The sequence below is a fragment of the Ursus arctos genome, unplaced genomic scaffold (assembly GCF_023065955.2).
Source record: "Ursus arctos isolate Adak ecotype North America unplaced genomic scaffold, UrsArc2.0 scaffold_34, whole genome shotgun sequence".
Taxonomy (NCBI): domain Eukaryota; kingdom Metazoa; phylum Chordata; class Mammalia; order Carnivora; family Ursidae; genus Ursus; species Ursus arctos.
The window spans coordinates 23,453,860-23,466,219 of record NW_026623030.1 but is presented as its reverse complement, the minus strand read 5'-3'; the positions used below and the strand labels follow the sequence as shown (position 1 = coordinate 23,466,219).

The 12,360-nt window shown below is 36.6% G+C and overlaps 1 protein-coding gene across 3 annotated transcripts in view; it reads left to right on the top strand.

Moving 5' to 3' along the window:
- IFT81 (intraflagellar transport 81) overlaps window positions 1-12,360 on the top strand; it is a 205,843-nt gene that overhangs the window by 181,674 nt on the left and 11,809 nt on the right. The window contains exon 23 of one of the 3 annotated variants that reach the window (XM_057305818.1): window positions 1,311-8,518. The exons of the other annotated variants lie outside the window; for them this stretch is intronic. Within the exon in view, the coding sequence (XP_057161801.1) occupies window positions 1,311-1,340 (30 nt within the window). The 3' untranslated portion in view covers window positions 1,341-8,518. Of the gene's footprint in view, window positions 1-1,310; window positions 8,519-12,360 lie in introns of those variants that run through there. 3 annotated transcript variants of the gene reach the window in all.

The following is a 12,360-nucleotide window of genomic DNA, read 5'->3' as shown; positions in this document are numbered from 1 at the left end:
ATACTAAACGAGGAAAGGCTGTGTTTCAGTATGGAAACAAACCTTTCTTAATTCAATAAATCAGTTTTTGAACATTGAAGTAGATGTATTTGTTCACTGTTGGCTACTGGCTTGTTATTTTTAAGCCAGTGGCAAGTGATGTTCCTTTAACCAGAGTATGAATTCCTTTGCAAATTTTTGGAAAAGACTAGATGTCCCTCACAGAAATGAAACAGCTTTTTATCCCCCTAAGGAAAGTCAGCTTGTAAGATTATAAAACTTGGTGATTAATTTTTTTTAGCCCTTACTATCCTTGATGCTCTTCTCTTAATTTTAAAATTTGTTAAGGACAGATACTCCAAGGAATGCTTATAATTCTGATTTGATTATTGCTTGCCATCTTTATTCCACACAGAAGGAATATGTGGATTAAACACTAGGCAGCTCCAAAATTACTTTATTAACTGAAGCAGAACATCATTATTACTTCAAGAAAAGCAAATTGAAAAAAAAAGCCACCCTAAAGTACAAAGTTATTTATAGTTTTTATGTAACATTGGACATTTAGTAATGCATCTTAATGGGTTTTATAAAGTGACTTTCCACTCATTTTGTGATTTGATTGGAACATTAAAAAGCTTTGACTAACTCTGACAGTTTTAGACAGCTGGCACTTAGAGAAGAGCTTATTACATTTTTCCTTCAGGATTGATACTCTAGCTGGCTAATTGATGAGAGTACTTAATCATTTTGGAAAATAATCTATCTTCCACATGATGGCCCAAATAAAGAAGAAAAATGTAGCCTGTGAAATCTGCTTTTGCGTTCATGGATTTGCTCCTCCTAGGATTCGGTGTTGCCAACTGTTGCATGGGACTGACTGTATTAACTGTAAATTTCAAAAGGCCACTACTTATCTTGTTTTCTATATTAGTTCAGGAAATAATCCAACTTTAAAGGTTGTCCTTTAAGAGCAATCTTGTAATAGGATAATGTCTTTTCTGTTATAAGTCTATTAACATCTAAATCCAAGATCATGTATTTTTCTGGTCCAGGGAATACCAGAAGGGTCTTAGGACATTGTCAAAGGCTTGTGGAAATCAAACCAGATCTTAGGAAATTATAGAACACTTAACTTTCTTCTTTAGATTAATACTTTCTGTCATTTTGCTTTAGTTCAGTAGGCAGCAATAGTAAAAGAAGCCATTTTATTAAACTATCAAATCCAAATGTATCATTCTGCCTTATTAGTTTATATAACATATATAAATTTTCTGGAAACTTTTAAGCTCTGTGCATTTTCCAAATATGATTATTTCTTAACTTTTTAGGCTAACATGATCCAGAGCACCTTTTGGTAATTGGAGTAAAAAGAAGAGACTGAATTTGTTGCTCAACTAAAAATGTATAAATTTGCTGAATTCTTCTGAATCCAGTTTGAAAATATGCACAAATGGATAACTTGCCAAAGCTGCCTTTACAAAGGCAAAATCCAGTTTGTATTGAAAAATGACTTCCTATGGAGATGTGTGTCTTAGAGAAACCTCCTTGTCATACACAGGCATTTACCCTACATTAGTGACTAATGAGCATGAATCAAAGGCTTGTTTCTACAAATGGTTCTAGGCGCTTACATCATTCCTCTTGCTTGGCGTGAAGGAGTGTTTAGCCCTAGGGAGTGGGTAAGTAAGCAGCCTGATGATTAACTTCCATTAAACCCCGTTATTTCAATAACTTATCCATTGTTGTAGTGAAAGTAAGATCTAGATTGTGTATACAACGAATCCTTCTTTTTTAAACAATCTGTGGCAGCCAGGAGATTTTTTTTAAAAAGTTGTACTTTTATTAAATATGTAATTGTTTCTCTACCCAGAAGGAGCTACTGGCTTGGCTCCTCCTCCCTTTCCTTTTAATGAGAACAGTTTAATTAGAGCTGTTTAGTAGATGGCAGCTAGGCATGAGGTGAGCATTTTGTCCAGAAACGATAGAGAGAGGTCTTTCGAAGTTATCTGTATATTTTCAATCTTTGGCTCTCTCAAGACAATAAAAAAAGAGAAAGTTGGCTGTAACTGTCATTCAGTCCCATCCCATCCTTGCAAAAGAAATCAAAAACTAAAACACAGTATCCAATCAAGTATTTTCTAGAAGACTTGGACAAACATATGCTTTCTGCTCCCATGCTCCCTCTTTTGGCAAATTGGAAGTACTTTCTCGGCAAACATAATTTCACAATTTCCTCTCTAGAATTGCCGAGAGACTTGAGTCACCAAACTTGGTTTACTGCTATGGAAATTCACTATTCAGACAGAACACACGAGGAAATTAAAGATTTCTGTTTTTCAGGAAAAGTATTGTTTCCACCTCAGTTCAGAGTGTCACAGCAGGGTCCTGGCAGGGCTGCTGCATTGCCCTGCACGCGGTAACCTGGTAAATAGCCATAGCATTTTGGAGCTTGAAAGGAACCTTGGAATGATTTGGGTAATCATTTATTAAATTGGGACCTTTGAGAGCTCTCTTTCACCCTCTCAACAGTGCAGAAATCAGCACCGTGCTGCTCATAGCGAATCACTTTCCAGCCTCAGTGGAGTAACCGCAATGCGGCTCACTCCTCACGAGGGAGCCTGTTTCATTGTTAAAGAGCACCGCCTGATTACTTTCTGGGTTCTAAAAATGAAGCAAACTTATAGAGGGAGGACGTTTTTTTAGAAACACCAGTTAGGCAGAGCGAGAGTGAACCAATTTTACTCCCTGAAGCTTTGTAATCATAATCATGATTGAGTACTTAGTATGGACCAGATACTGTCCTAAGTGCTTCGTGTGTCTGAACTGATGTAACTCTCACAATAACCCCAGGAGGTAAATACTGTTATCCCCACTTAATAGATGAGGAAACAGGCACAGATAGGCTTCCACGGTATTACACAGCTGATAGCTGTGGGCAGAGCCAGGGCCCAAAGACTGTGCTCTTCAGTCCTGTGCTGTATGAACTACAGTGTGACCCATGTATATACTGGTTGTATATATGCAGACAGGCTGATGTCCAGTTAATGAACTATAATATGTGCGAAATTACAGTTCTTTTTTTAAAACGTGTTCACTTACTATATACCTAAGGGGGAAAAAAAACTTTAGTAAATGAGTAAAAATAAACTCTACTGTCCAGATGTGGGAATTATGCTAAAAATGAATGTCAAGTAAATGCATAAAAGAAAGAAGTAATAGTTTTGGACACAGAACAAATGGAAGCTTTATGGGTTATAATTTAAATCTTTCTCTGTAAAAGTGTTAAAATCATATATGTCTTCTGTTGCTGGACATATAGATTCCAGTTTTTTATGAACAATGCTGCAATGGAACTTAAGAATTGAAATACAGTACAATATTAAGTAAAACCACCAAGTTTATTTAATTTGGTCAAATCCAGAATCCATTGAATCGTTTTATAGATGTTTCTTGCCTTCCTTTATGAAAATGCCAAGGCTAAACCAAAGAAGTTAGCAAGATATTACTTAATTAATTAGAGAATGAAATTGTAAATTCATTCATTTATTTATTTGCAAATATTTATTGAGTATCTTCTGTGTGCCTGACATTGTGCTAAGTGCTAAAATATAAAGTGAATACGACCTGGTTTTGGCTTTCAAAGAGCTCACAATCTAGAATACTCTAATATGTAGCAAAAATTGAAGTTCTTTTATGTATAAAAAGAACTAGGAGCTCAGAGGAAGAAGCAATTAATTCTGACATGGGGGACTGAGGAAAGGCTAATGAAAGAGGTAGGACTCAAGCTGGGTTTGTAACAAGGAGTTCAGATTTTGATAGCCATGGGAAAGGAGGAAGACATTAAGGCATTTGAGAACACGAAATTACCCAAATACATGAGAGAGAAGAAGGAGCTCCTATCATGTGCCAAACCCTTGTGCTCTGTAATTTGATGTGCTAGGCACTCAGCTAAACTCTGTGAAAAGGTACAGTAAGTGTATAAGACATGGCCCCATCATTAACAGGACTAACAATAAATTAAACAGTAGTAAACATATTAAAACCTAATAATCAAGTGCGAAATTCCATGGTGGTACTATCAAAGTTCAATCACGACAGAGATCTAGAGAAGACAAAAGGCTCAAAGTGGAGTCCAGGAGGTCTTGTCCAAGAGGGAGGAATGATCGGGGCCTGGAAAGATGAGGATTTGGACAGGTGAATGGGAGAGCATGAGAGGGCCTCAGGGATGAAACCAGCAGGTGCTCATTGGTCCTTTCCTGCATCCAGCTCCATATCAAGCACATCAAGCAGGAAAAGCCATGGCCTCCCCTTTCAGGGAACTTGAAATCTTAGTTACCAAGATGAGAAATGTAACCAATAATTGAAGCAGTTTTCAGCACTGGATTATCCAGTAGGCAAACTGATAAACTCTGAATTTTCTGAAAGTGTTTGATATTTCAGAGATCAAAGAAGTTTTCATTAGAAAAATCATAACTAGGGGTGCCTGGGTGACTCAGTCTGTTAAGCATCTGTCTTCAGCTCAGATCATGATCGCAGGGTCCTGGAATGGAGCCCTGCGTGGGGCTCCCTGCTCAGTGGGGAGCCTGCTTCTCTCTCTCCCTCTGCCCCTCCCCCTGCTTGTGCTCTCTCACTTTCTCTTTCAAATAAATAAATAAAATCTTAAAAAAAGAGAAAAGAAAAAAAGAAAAATCAGAACTATTAGACTTCCTTATACTCTTCTCAGGGTTTAGGATCTCTAAAAGTTTCAATGCAGCTTTTTGGAATGGGATCAAGAGTTAACAGATCTAAGGGCAAAAGGAAAAAACACTTTGGGCTGAAGCAATTTGGGCAGGCTGGAGATGCAGGTACAAGTTAAAACCCTTCTGGACACAAGGGCAGAATGTGGCTCAGGGAGGAAGCAAGAGCTCCACGGGGAAGAGGGAGCCCTGAGAAAGGAATGCCCTCAAGGACTAACCAGGCAAGACTGGAGGGAATTGGGAATAATTTGGAGATGGAAACCAAATTGCTGAAGGTTTTGAGGTAGTGCAATTGCAAGTCATGTCCATTTGGTGTGTGATAATCGGGAGTTGTTAATATCCCTGCTTCTCCTTGGACACTTTATGAAATCAGAGACTCACTACATTGTAGAGAATGACAGATGATCACTGCCACAGGAGACTGTTATCATGGACTAAGTTTGTTTTTTTCATGACAGAGGAGAGGCAATAAGCCAGTTATTTATTGCTTTGCATTTAGGGGGATTTTTTTTTTTTAACACTAACTCAAAAGATTCAGCTTTTTATTATTTGATTCAGGTTACAACTCTGTGTCATCTCTATCACCACCACTTTTTCATTCTATGTAACATTTTCAGATGCATGAAAAAGATTTGATAATTCCAAGGAATTGAGCTTAGAAACAGCGTATTTAAGAGTTATACTTCTGTTGAGAGACATTTTTATAAGTTTATATGATTTTCTATATATTAAAAAATGTGAGAAAAAATTCAGAGCTGGTGTTTATGCTTGATTTCTTTTTCTTGAGAGTAGGAAAAAGAACTCCTTTTTGTTGTAGTTAATTGCCAAGTCGCCAAGGAGAGCCTCCACGCTTGAAGAGACCCACTTGCTAGTGACCTGGCAGTGTCAAACAAATGTTCAACTTTTATTCTGACACTTCTTGAAGAATTTGATTGAAACTATATATGTCCAGATAACACTCAGCAAAGTGCCCTTCTTGCATTTGTTTCAAGATATATTTGGAAACAAGAGAGATGACCTTGGATGCAGCTGCTTTTCCAATTTAGGACTTCTCTCTGGGTCTACTGAATAATATTTCCCAACATTGAAAATTAAAAGGATGGAAAAACATTTTAGTTACTATATGCCATAAGTCCTATGATGGAGGATTTTTCCCCCCAGCAATATGTTCTGCCTCTAAAAGAATGATATATTTAGACCACAAACTCTATGTTAGCTTTCTAACCATCTATTTCAAAATACATTTAGGAACACATTTGCTTTTCATCAGAGCGCCTTTTTGTAATCTAAATTGAGCTGTCCTTGCTTTTTAAAATATTTTAGCATCTGAGAAATAAAAAATAAGGAGCGGTTAACCCTTCGCCTTTGCTTTCTGGCATTCAAAATGTGTTCCGAAGCCAAGGTTCATTGTAGCTTGATGTAAGATCTAAAAGAAGACTGGGGAGGCTCTGACATCCCCGGCTAAGGTTATTGCCACCTGTCCAGATGACAATACAAGTCCTGCTAGTCTAACCTCAAGCCTGAAAGCCAAGGTTAGCTTCCAGTTGTATCTACATTTAGCCCACGGAGATGGATGGTTTTAACTGTCATTAAAGTGACGTTCTTTCAGTTACCATTATGCATATTTTGGAGGTTTAAACAGTTCCATTTTTAATTTGTTGTCACAGTCACAGGACAAGACTTAGGTAACCTGTTTGATAAAGCAATTTTACTTTTAAGCAAGTAAGTAATTAAGAATTGGAGTCTGATCATTGTCCTGCACAGCATATTACCAGAGATAGTAACATTTTCTATTTTCCTATGGTTTACTAAGATGTTATAGCCCATTAGAGCTGATTACATTGTCAGCAACAATCTCCAGCATACGCAGTACATTAATTCCCAGTAAAATGTGTTAGACACGCGCACGCACACACATGCACGTGCACATGCAGACACAGAAAACACCATATTATAATACTTGAAAGGATAGCTTATTCTCAAGGATTCCTTGTTGCTTGATTTAGAATCAAATCAATGACATCAACTGTTAGCTACAAGGTAAGTGATTTTGAATAGTCAACAGATTCTTAAAACTATCACCACTTAAGATACTTTTAAAGATGATCCATCCCATCAGATAACAGTCTGATCTTAAATTTTTAATTGTTACAAATTATTGCCCCAGCCTTGCTTTGCAGTTTCCTAATTCAAAACCTGGTGACTTTTATTTTTAATCTGACATTTACTCCTTTATAAAAACAGATTTTCCATGGGCGTGCCTATCTTGTGTACATTTCCATTATTTTATTGATGTTGAGCTAGAGTAATTGCTGTCGTCTCTGCATAGCCCTAATTAAGTAAATAACAGTTAATAGTACCCAAACTAATAGATTTTATAGGATAAGCAGTAAAGCTTGCTCTTACTGTTGTCAGAAACTCCTCCAACCGCACAACTTTTGAACCATGCTTTTTAGAGATATGAAAAAGGAAAATAAGATGATACCTACAAAACATTCCCAAGATCTGCAGTGCTCAAAGAAGATTTTAATGAGGGAAAAGTCTCAAAGAAAAGGTAGTTTTATTTTAAGTAATAACAGAGATTAAATGTGAGTTTTGTGGAATGTTTTTATAAAACATTACTTTCAAATGTATGTTTTCTCATCCTCCCTCTAAAAACATATACAAAACTTTGAGCCAAAAAGAATATTCCTGCATGGTTTGTGCTGATTAAGTTTGTCAGGATGTTTCAGGGGCCCTTTTCTCTCTACCCAGCTCTCCTTATAGTCTCCGATACTCTTCACCAAATCAGAGCATTACTGATGTTCAGTTAAGTGTTCATTGCTTGGGAATTAGTATCTCGCTGTCAGCCTTCCTAACACAGGAGAGATTTCTAGCAACTACAAAGTGAATATATTTCTCTAAACTCTTTTTATCTGTGTCTTCCATAGATGGAATTCATATTCAGCCGTCAGCAGATTTATATAGAATCTGGTTTATCCAAATATTTGCAGTACCATCAAATCAAGAGTTTCTTTATTTCCTTATCATGCCCAGATATCTTACCTTGATCTTTTTGTTACAAAATCCAGATATGTTTATTTAACAAAGGCAGATCTAATATGTTCCTGGTTCAAACTCATTTTAGCATCTTTCTTTTTTTCTGTCCCTGACCCTCTCCAACTTTTTTTGTTCTCATATTTTTTTCTTCTTATGTGTATCATTCCATTACTACTTAAACTTTCTCTGATTGTATCTCACACATTCTCTTGCCACTAATAAGTTCACTTTTGGATCATCTTCCAATTTTTTTTTATTGAGGCAAATTTGGTATATGACATTGTATGAATTCCAAGTGAACAACATTATAATTAATCATCTGTGTACACTGATGATTATACATCTCTGTGATGATGGTACAGCTCTGTGAATGTATTAAGAAACACTGAATGTGTGAATACACTAAAACCACTTTAAATTCGTCAACTGTGTGGTATGTGAATTATGCCCCCAATAAAACCGCTAAAAATAAAAATATAGTTCAATGCAACAGAAGTCAAATAATATCGGGGCGCCTGGGTGGCACAGCGGTTAAGCGTCTGCCTTCGGCTCAGGGCGTGATCCCGGCGTTCTGGGATCGAGCCCCACATCAGGCTCCTCCGCTATGAGCCTGCTTCTTCCTATTCCACTCCCCCTGCTTGTGTTCCCTCTCTCGCTGTCTGTCTCTATCTCTGTCGAATAAATAAATAAAATCTTTAAAAAAAAAAAAAAAAGAAGAAGTCAAATAATATCAATCAGTATTAGTTTTAAAAAAATAAAAAGCCCTCAGCAACCCCACTCTTCTCACTTCTCTGAGGCATTTCCAAAGTTAACTTTTGGAATATTCTTCCAGAAGTTTTCATTGTACACGAAGGGAGTTATATTCACTGTTCTGCAACTTGCTTTTTGCACCTGACAGTCTTTGCACTCTTATGCAAGTATATCTGTCAGAAAGAAAAAAAGCAAAACAAAACACCTTAGAAGTAGCATTATTGTATTCAGAGGTATGTGCATTTAAAATTTTCCTAGATAGGTACTGCCAAATTACTCTCCAAAAAGCTGGTGATAATTTGTAATCCCGTCAGTTGTGTATGACAGAGCATAGTTTGTTGTTCCCTTATAAAGCTAGTACAACTTTATAGGTGTATATAAAGCTTATACACCTTTATAGGTGTATAAAGCTAGATGTACTAGCTTTATAACATCTTTGTCATTATGATAGGTCTCAAGAATTATTTTAATTTGTATTTTTAAAATTATGAGTGAAAAAAAATATGAGTGAGGTTAGTTTTTTGTGGCTTATTTTAAGTGATAATGTGATATTTTTTTCTAACTGAAAAGTCCATAATGTTAACTGTAGAAATTTTGAATAATTAAAATCATCTATAACCCACCACCCAGAGATTATCACCATTTACAATTTTACTTCTAGTCTTCTTTCTGTGAAATTTATCTTGTGGTGTTTTTTTTTTTTTAAGCAAATAATGAGGGTTGGTAGAGGAGCTTATTTTCATATTTAAAATACACAATTTACAAAAGGAGGTTATAATTCAGCTACTTAGAGTATTGCTTTGAGCTCTTTTAATCAAGGTGCTATATAAATATTCAGTGGACTGAGCTCCCCTGTGCCAAGGTTTTGGGATCAGCTAGTGGAAAACTCATTAGCATTCCTTCCTTGACACTGTACTGTCACTACCAGGGCTCAAACTGGATGAGATTTCCTGGGAGCCAACAGGTCTCTTAGTAAAGGAGACGGAGCTCTACGATCCTTTAATGGCATGGAAGATAAAGGAATCCTGTACTTTAAAAAACAAACACACATTTTATAATGCATGTTTATATATGGGTCCACATATATAATCATTTTTCTCACTCACACACATAAAACAAGATGAGATGAGATCAGTGAGCCAGGATAGGAACATGCAGAAAGAGTGCTGGACACCTGGGGAACAGTGAAATGATTAGCATACAAGGTCAGCCATTCAGAGATACAAGTCCTGTATGGTAATCATATGTTTCCTTACCTGATTCTTCTTTGGACTGGAAGAGCATGGAATAAGGGATGGGTTTCTGTTCACAGTTATATTCCCTGTGCCTAGTTAAGTACACAGGCAACTTTGATCAGTGAAGAATGAATGAATAGAAGTGAAAGACTGTGACCTTGAATAAATCATTAATTGCTTTGGACCTCAGTTTCTTTCTCTGACAGCTTCAAAGAATTATCGAAAGGATGAAATAAGGTAATGTTTGAAGGTGGTGGCTGAGACTGGCAGTCCCCTCCAAGCTGACTGTCTCCTCTTTATTTTTACAGAGCTAGATACAGTTGCCATTCAGGCCCTGCTCAAGGAGGCCCTACTGTAGCAACTGCCCAGGTATCGTCATCTTGGTTAACCAGACGGAGAACCAAGTAAATACAATGCAGCTCTATAATTAGAAATAATTGCCAGTAGGACCTGGATACTTTGCCATCTTCACCACTGCCTCATTCTCAGTATTTAAGGGTATTTAATGTAAATCTAATACTAGAACTCCCATCAGGCTTTGGGTAAAGTTATAGAACATTTAGCACGCTTAGAATTGCATCCGTATGATGATTGTTTAAAAGCAGAGAAGATAACTCAGGAAGGCACACCGTACAGGTTTAGAATAGTTGGTAGCTATTCTCAGAGTTGACCTATTATACGTGATTGTAAATGAACGCCTGTCCTTTATGGCTTCTCTTGTATCAAATTGTCAGAGGCCGGTCCAAGCAATGATTACATTTCAGAGTTAATGTAAAGAAATTTTAAAAATTCTATGAACATTTTGTGATTTACTCGAGATAGAGTGTATGACCTTTTAAGTTTGTTGAAAGAGGAAGCTAGTGTGTTGTAAAACCAGTTAAAATAAGAATAAACTTGGAAATATAAAATAGCATCAGCTCATAGCCCTTAGGGAAGATAACTAATGGCCCAGGCCTAAAATTCCAATTTATTTAGAAATAAGTTTTTATAAAAACTTGATATAAATAGAAATATTTCTCAGTCCAGTCCTCTTTAATGAAATGCCATAAAAATAAAAGAGTAGCACATAAACTTTCCTTTTTTTCTATTTGTAACCAAAAGCATTGCATAATCAGGCAGGAACCAGGAAGTAAAAATAATCACAAAATTAAACCAAGTGATCTGTTTTCATTACTCCAGCAGGAGTAAGAAGTGAAGATAAACATGGCTAGCAAGTTCCTTTATCAAATTTGAAAATTCTTTCCTTGTCAGTCATTCCTTAATAGCAGAATAAAAATGAAATTTTTATTAAGACTTCTAACTCAACACAGTCTTAAAATTTTTTTAATTGTGGTAAAAAACATATAACCTAAAATTTACCATATTAACCATATTTAAGAGCTCAATAGTGTTATGTATATTCACACTGGGGTACGGTAGACCTCCATAATGTGTTAATGTTGCAAAACTGAAACTGTATCCATTAAACAACTCTCCATTCCCCTTCCCCCCTCCGGCAACCACCATTCCACTTTGTCTGTGAGTTTGAGTACTCTAGGTTCCTCATATAAGTGGAATCATAGAGTATTTATCTTTTTGTGACTGGTTTATTTCACCAATCACGATGTCCTCAAGGTTCACCCACACTGTAGCATGTGACAGGATTTCCTTCAAGACTGAACACTGTCCTTTTTAATATCATTTTTATGGTACAGTCTATTCTACCCTTAAACATCTTTGCAGTTATCGTCTGTTTTAATGTTCCAGAACATGACTAAATACAGAATGATGAGAAGCAAGGCGAAATGCACATTTGACCTTCCGAATTCTCCTGTCAAAAAATCAGACGAGGTTATATAGTGATTACACACTGTAGAACTTTCTCAGAATGAGAAAAACTGTTTGATGCTCAATTAGCGGTCATGACTCTAAAGACCTTTTTGCAAGCCCTTTGTATTGAAGGTTTTTAGTTGTTTTTTCTAAAAATGCATTTGACCAGTTACAACTTTTTTTGGAAGTCCCTGCTAATCTATCTCTGCTCCTGGGTAATTTTTTTCCTTCAAGCCTGCAGACATTCTCTCCAACTTCTTCAGGTTGAGTTAGCTGTGTTCCTGTTTGTGAATAACCCTCCTCTCCTCTTCTGTCGTAGCGACAGCCTCATGTTCCACAGTTAAGAGAAGGAAATTGCCAACTGTAGATATTGTTAGGTCACAGAACCTAACAGGAGTAAGTTTTAAAAAGAAGCAGAGCTCATTCACTTCCAGTCTTCCTACCTTAGTTTTTTAACAGCTTTGTTGAGCTATAATTCACATACCATACAATTCGCAATTTAAAAATTCAGTGGTTTTTAGCATATTCCCCGAGTTGCACAACCATCCCCACATTCACTTTGAGAACATTTCACTACTCCCAAAGGAAAGCCTGTACCCATTAGCAGTCACTCCCCATTCCCCCCAGATCCCCCAGCCCCCAGCAACTGCCAATCTACTCTCTACAGATTTGCCTATTCTGAAATTTCATATAAATGGAACCGTACAGTATGTGGTCTGGCTTCTTAGCATAATGTTTTCAAGGTCATCCATGTTATAGAACATATCATTACTTTATCCCCCCTTTTTTTAATTATGGAAAAATACACA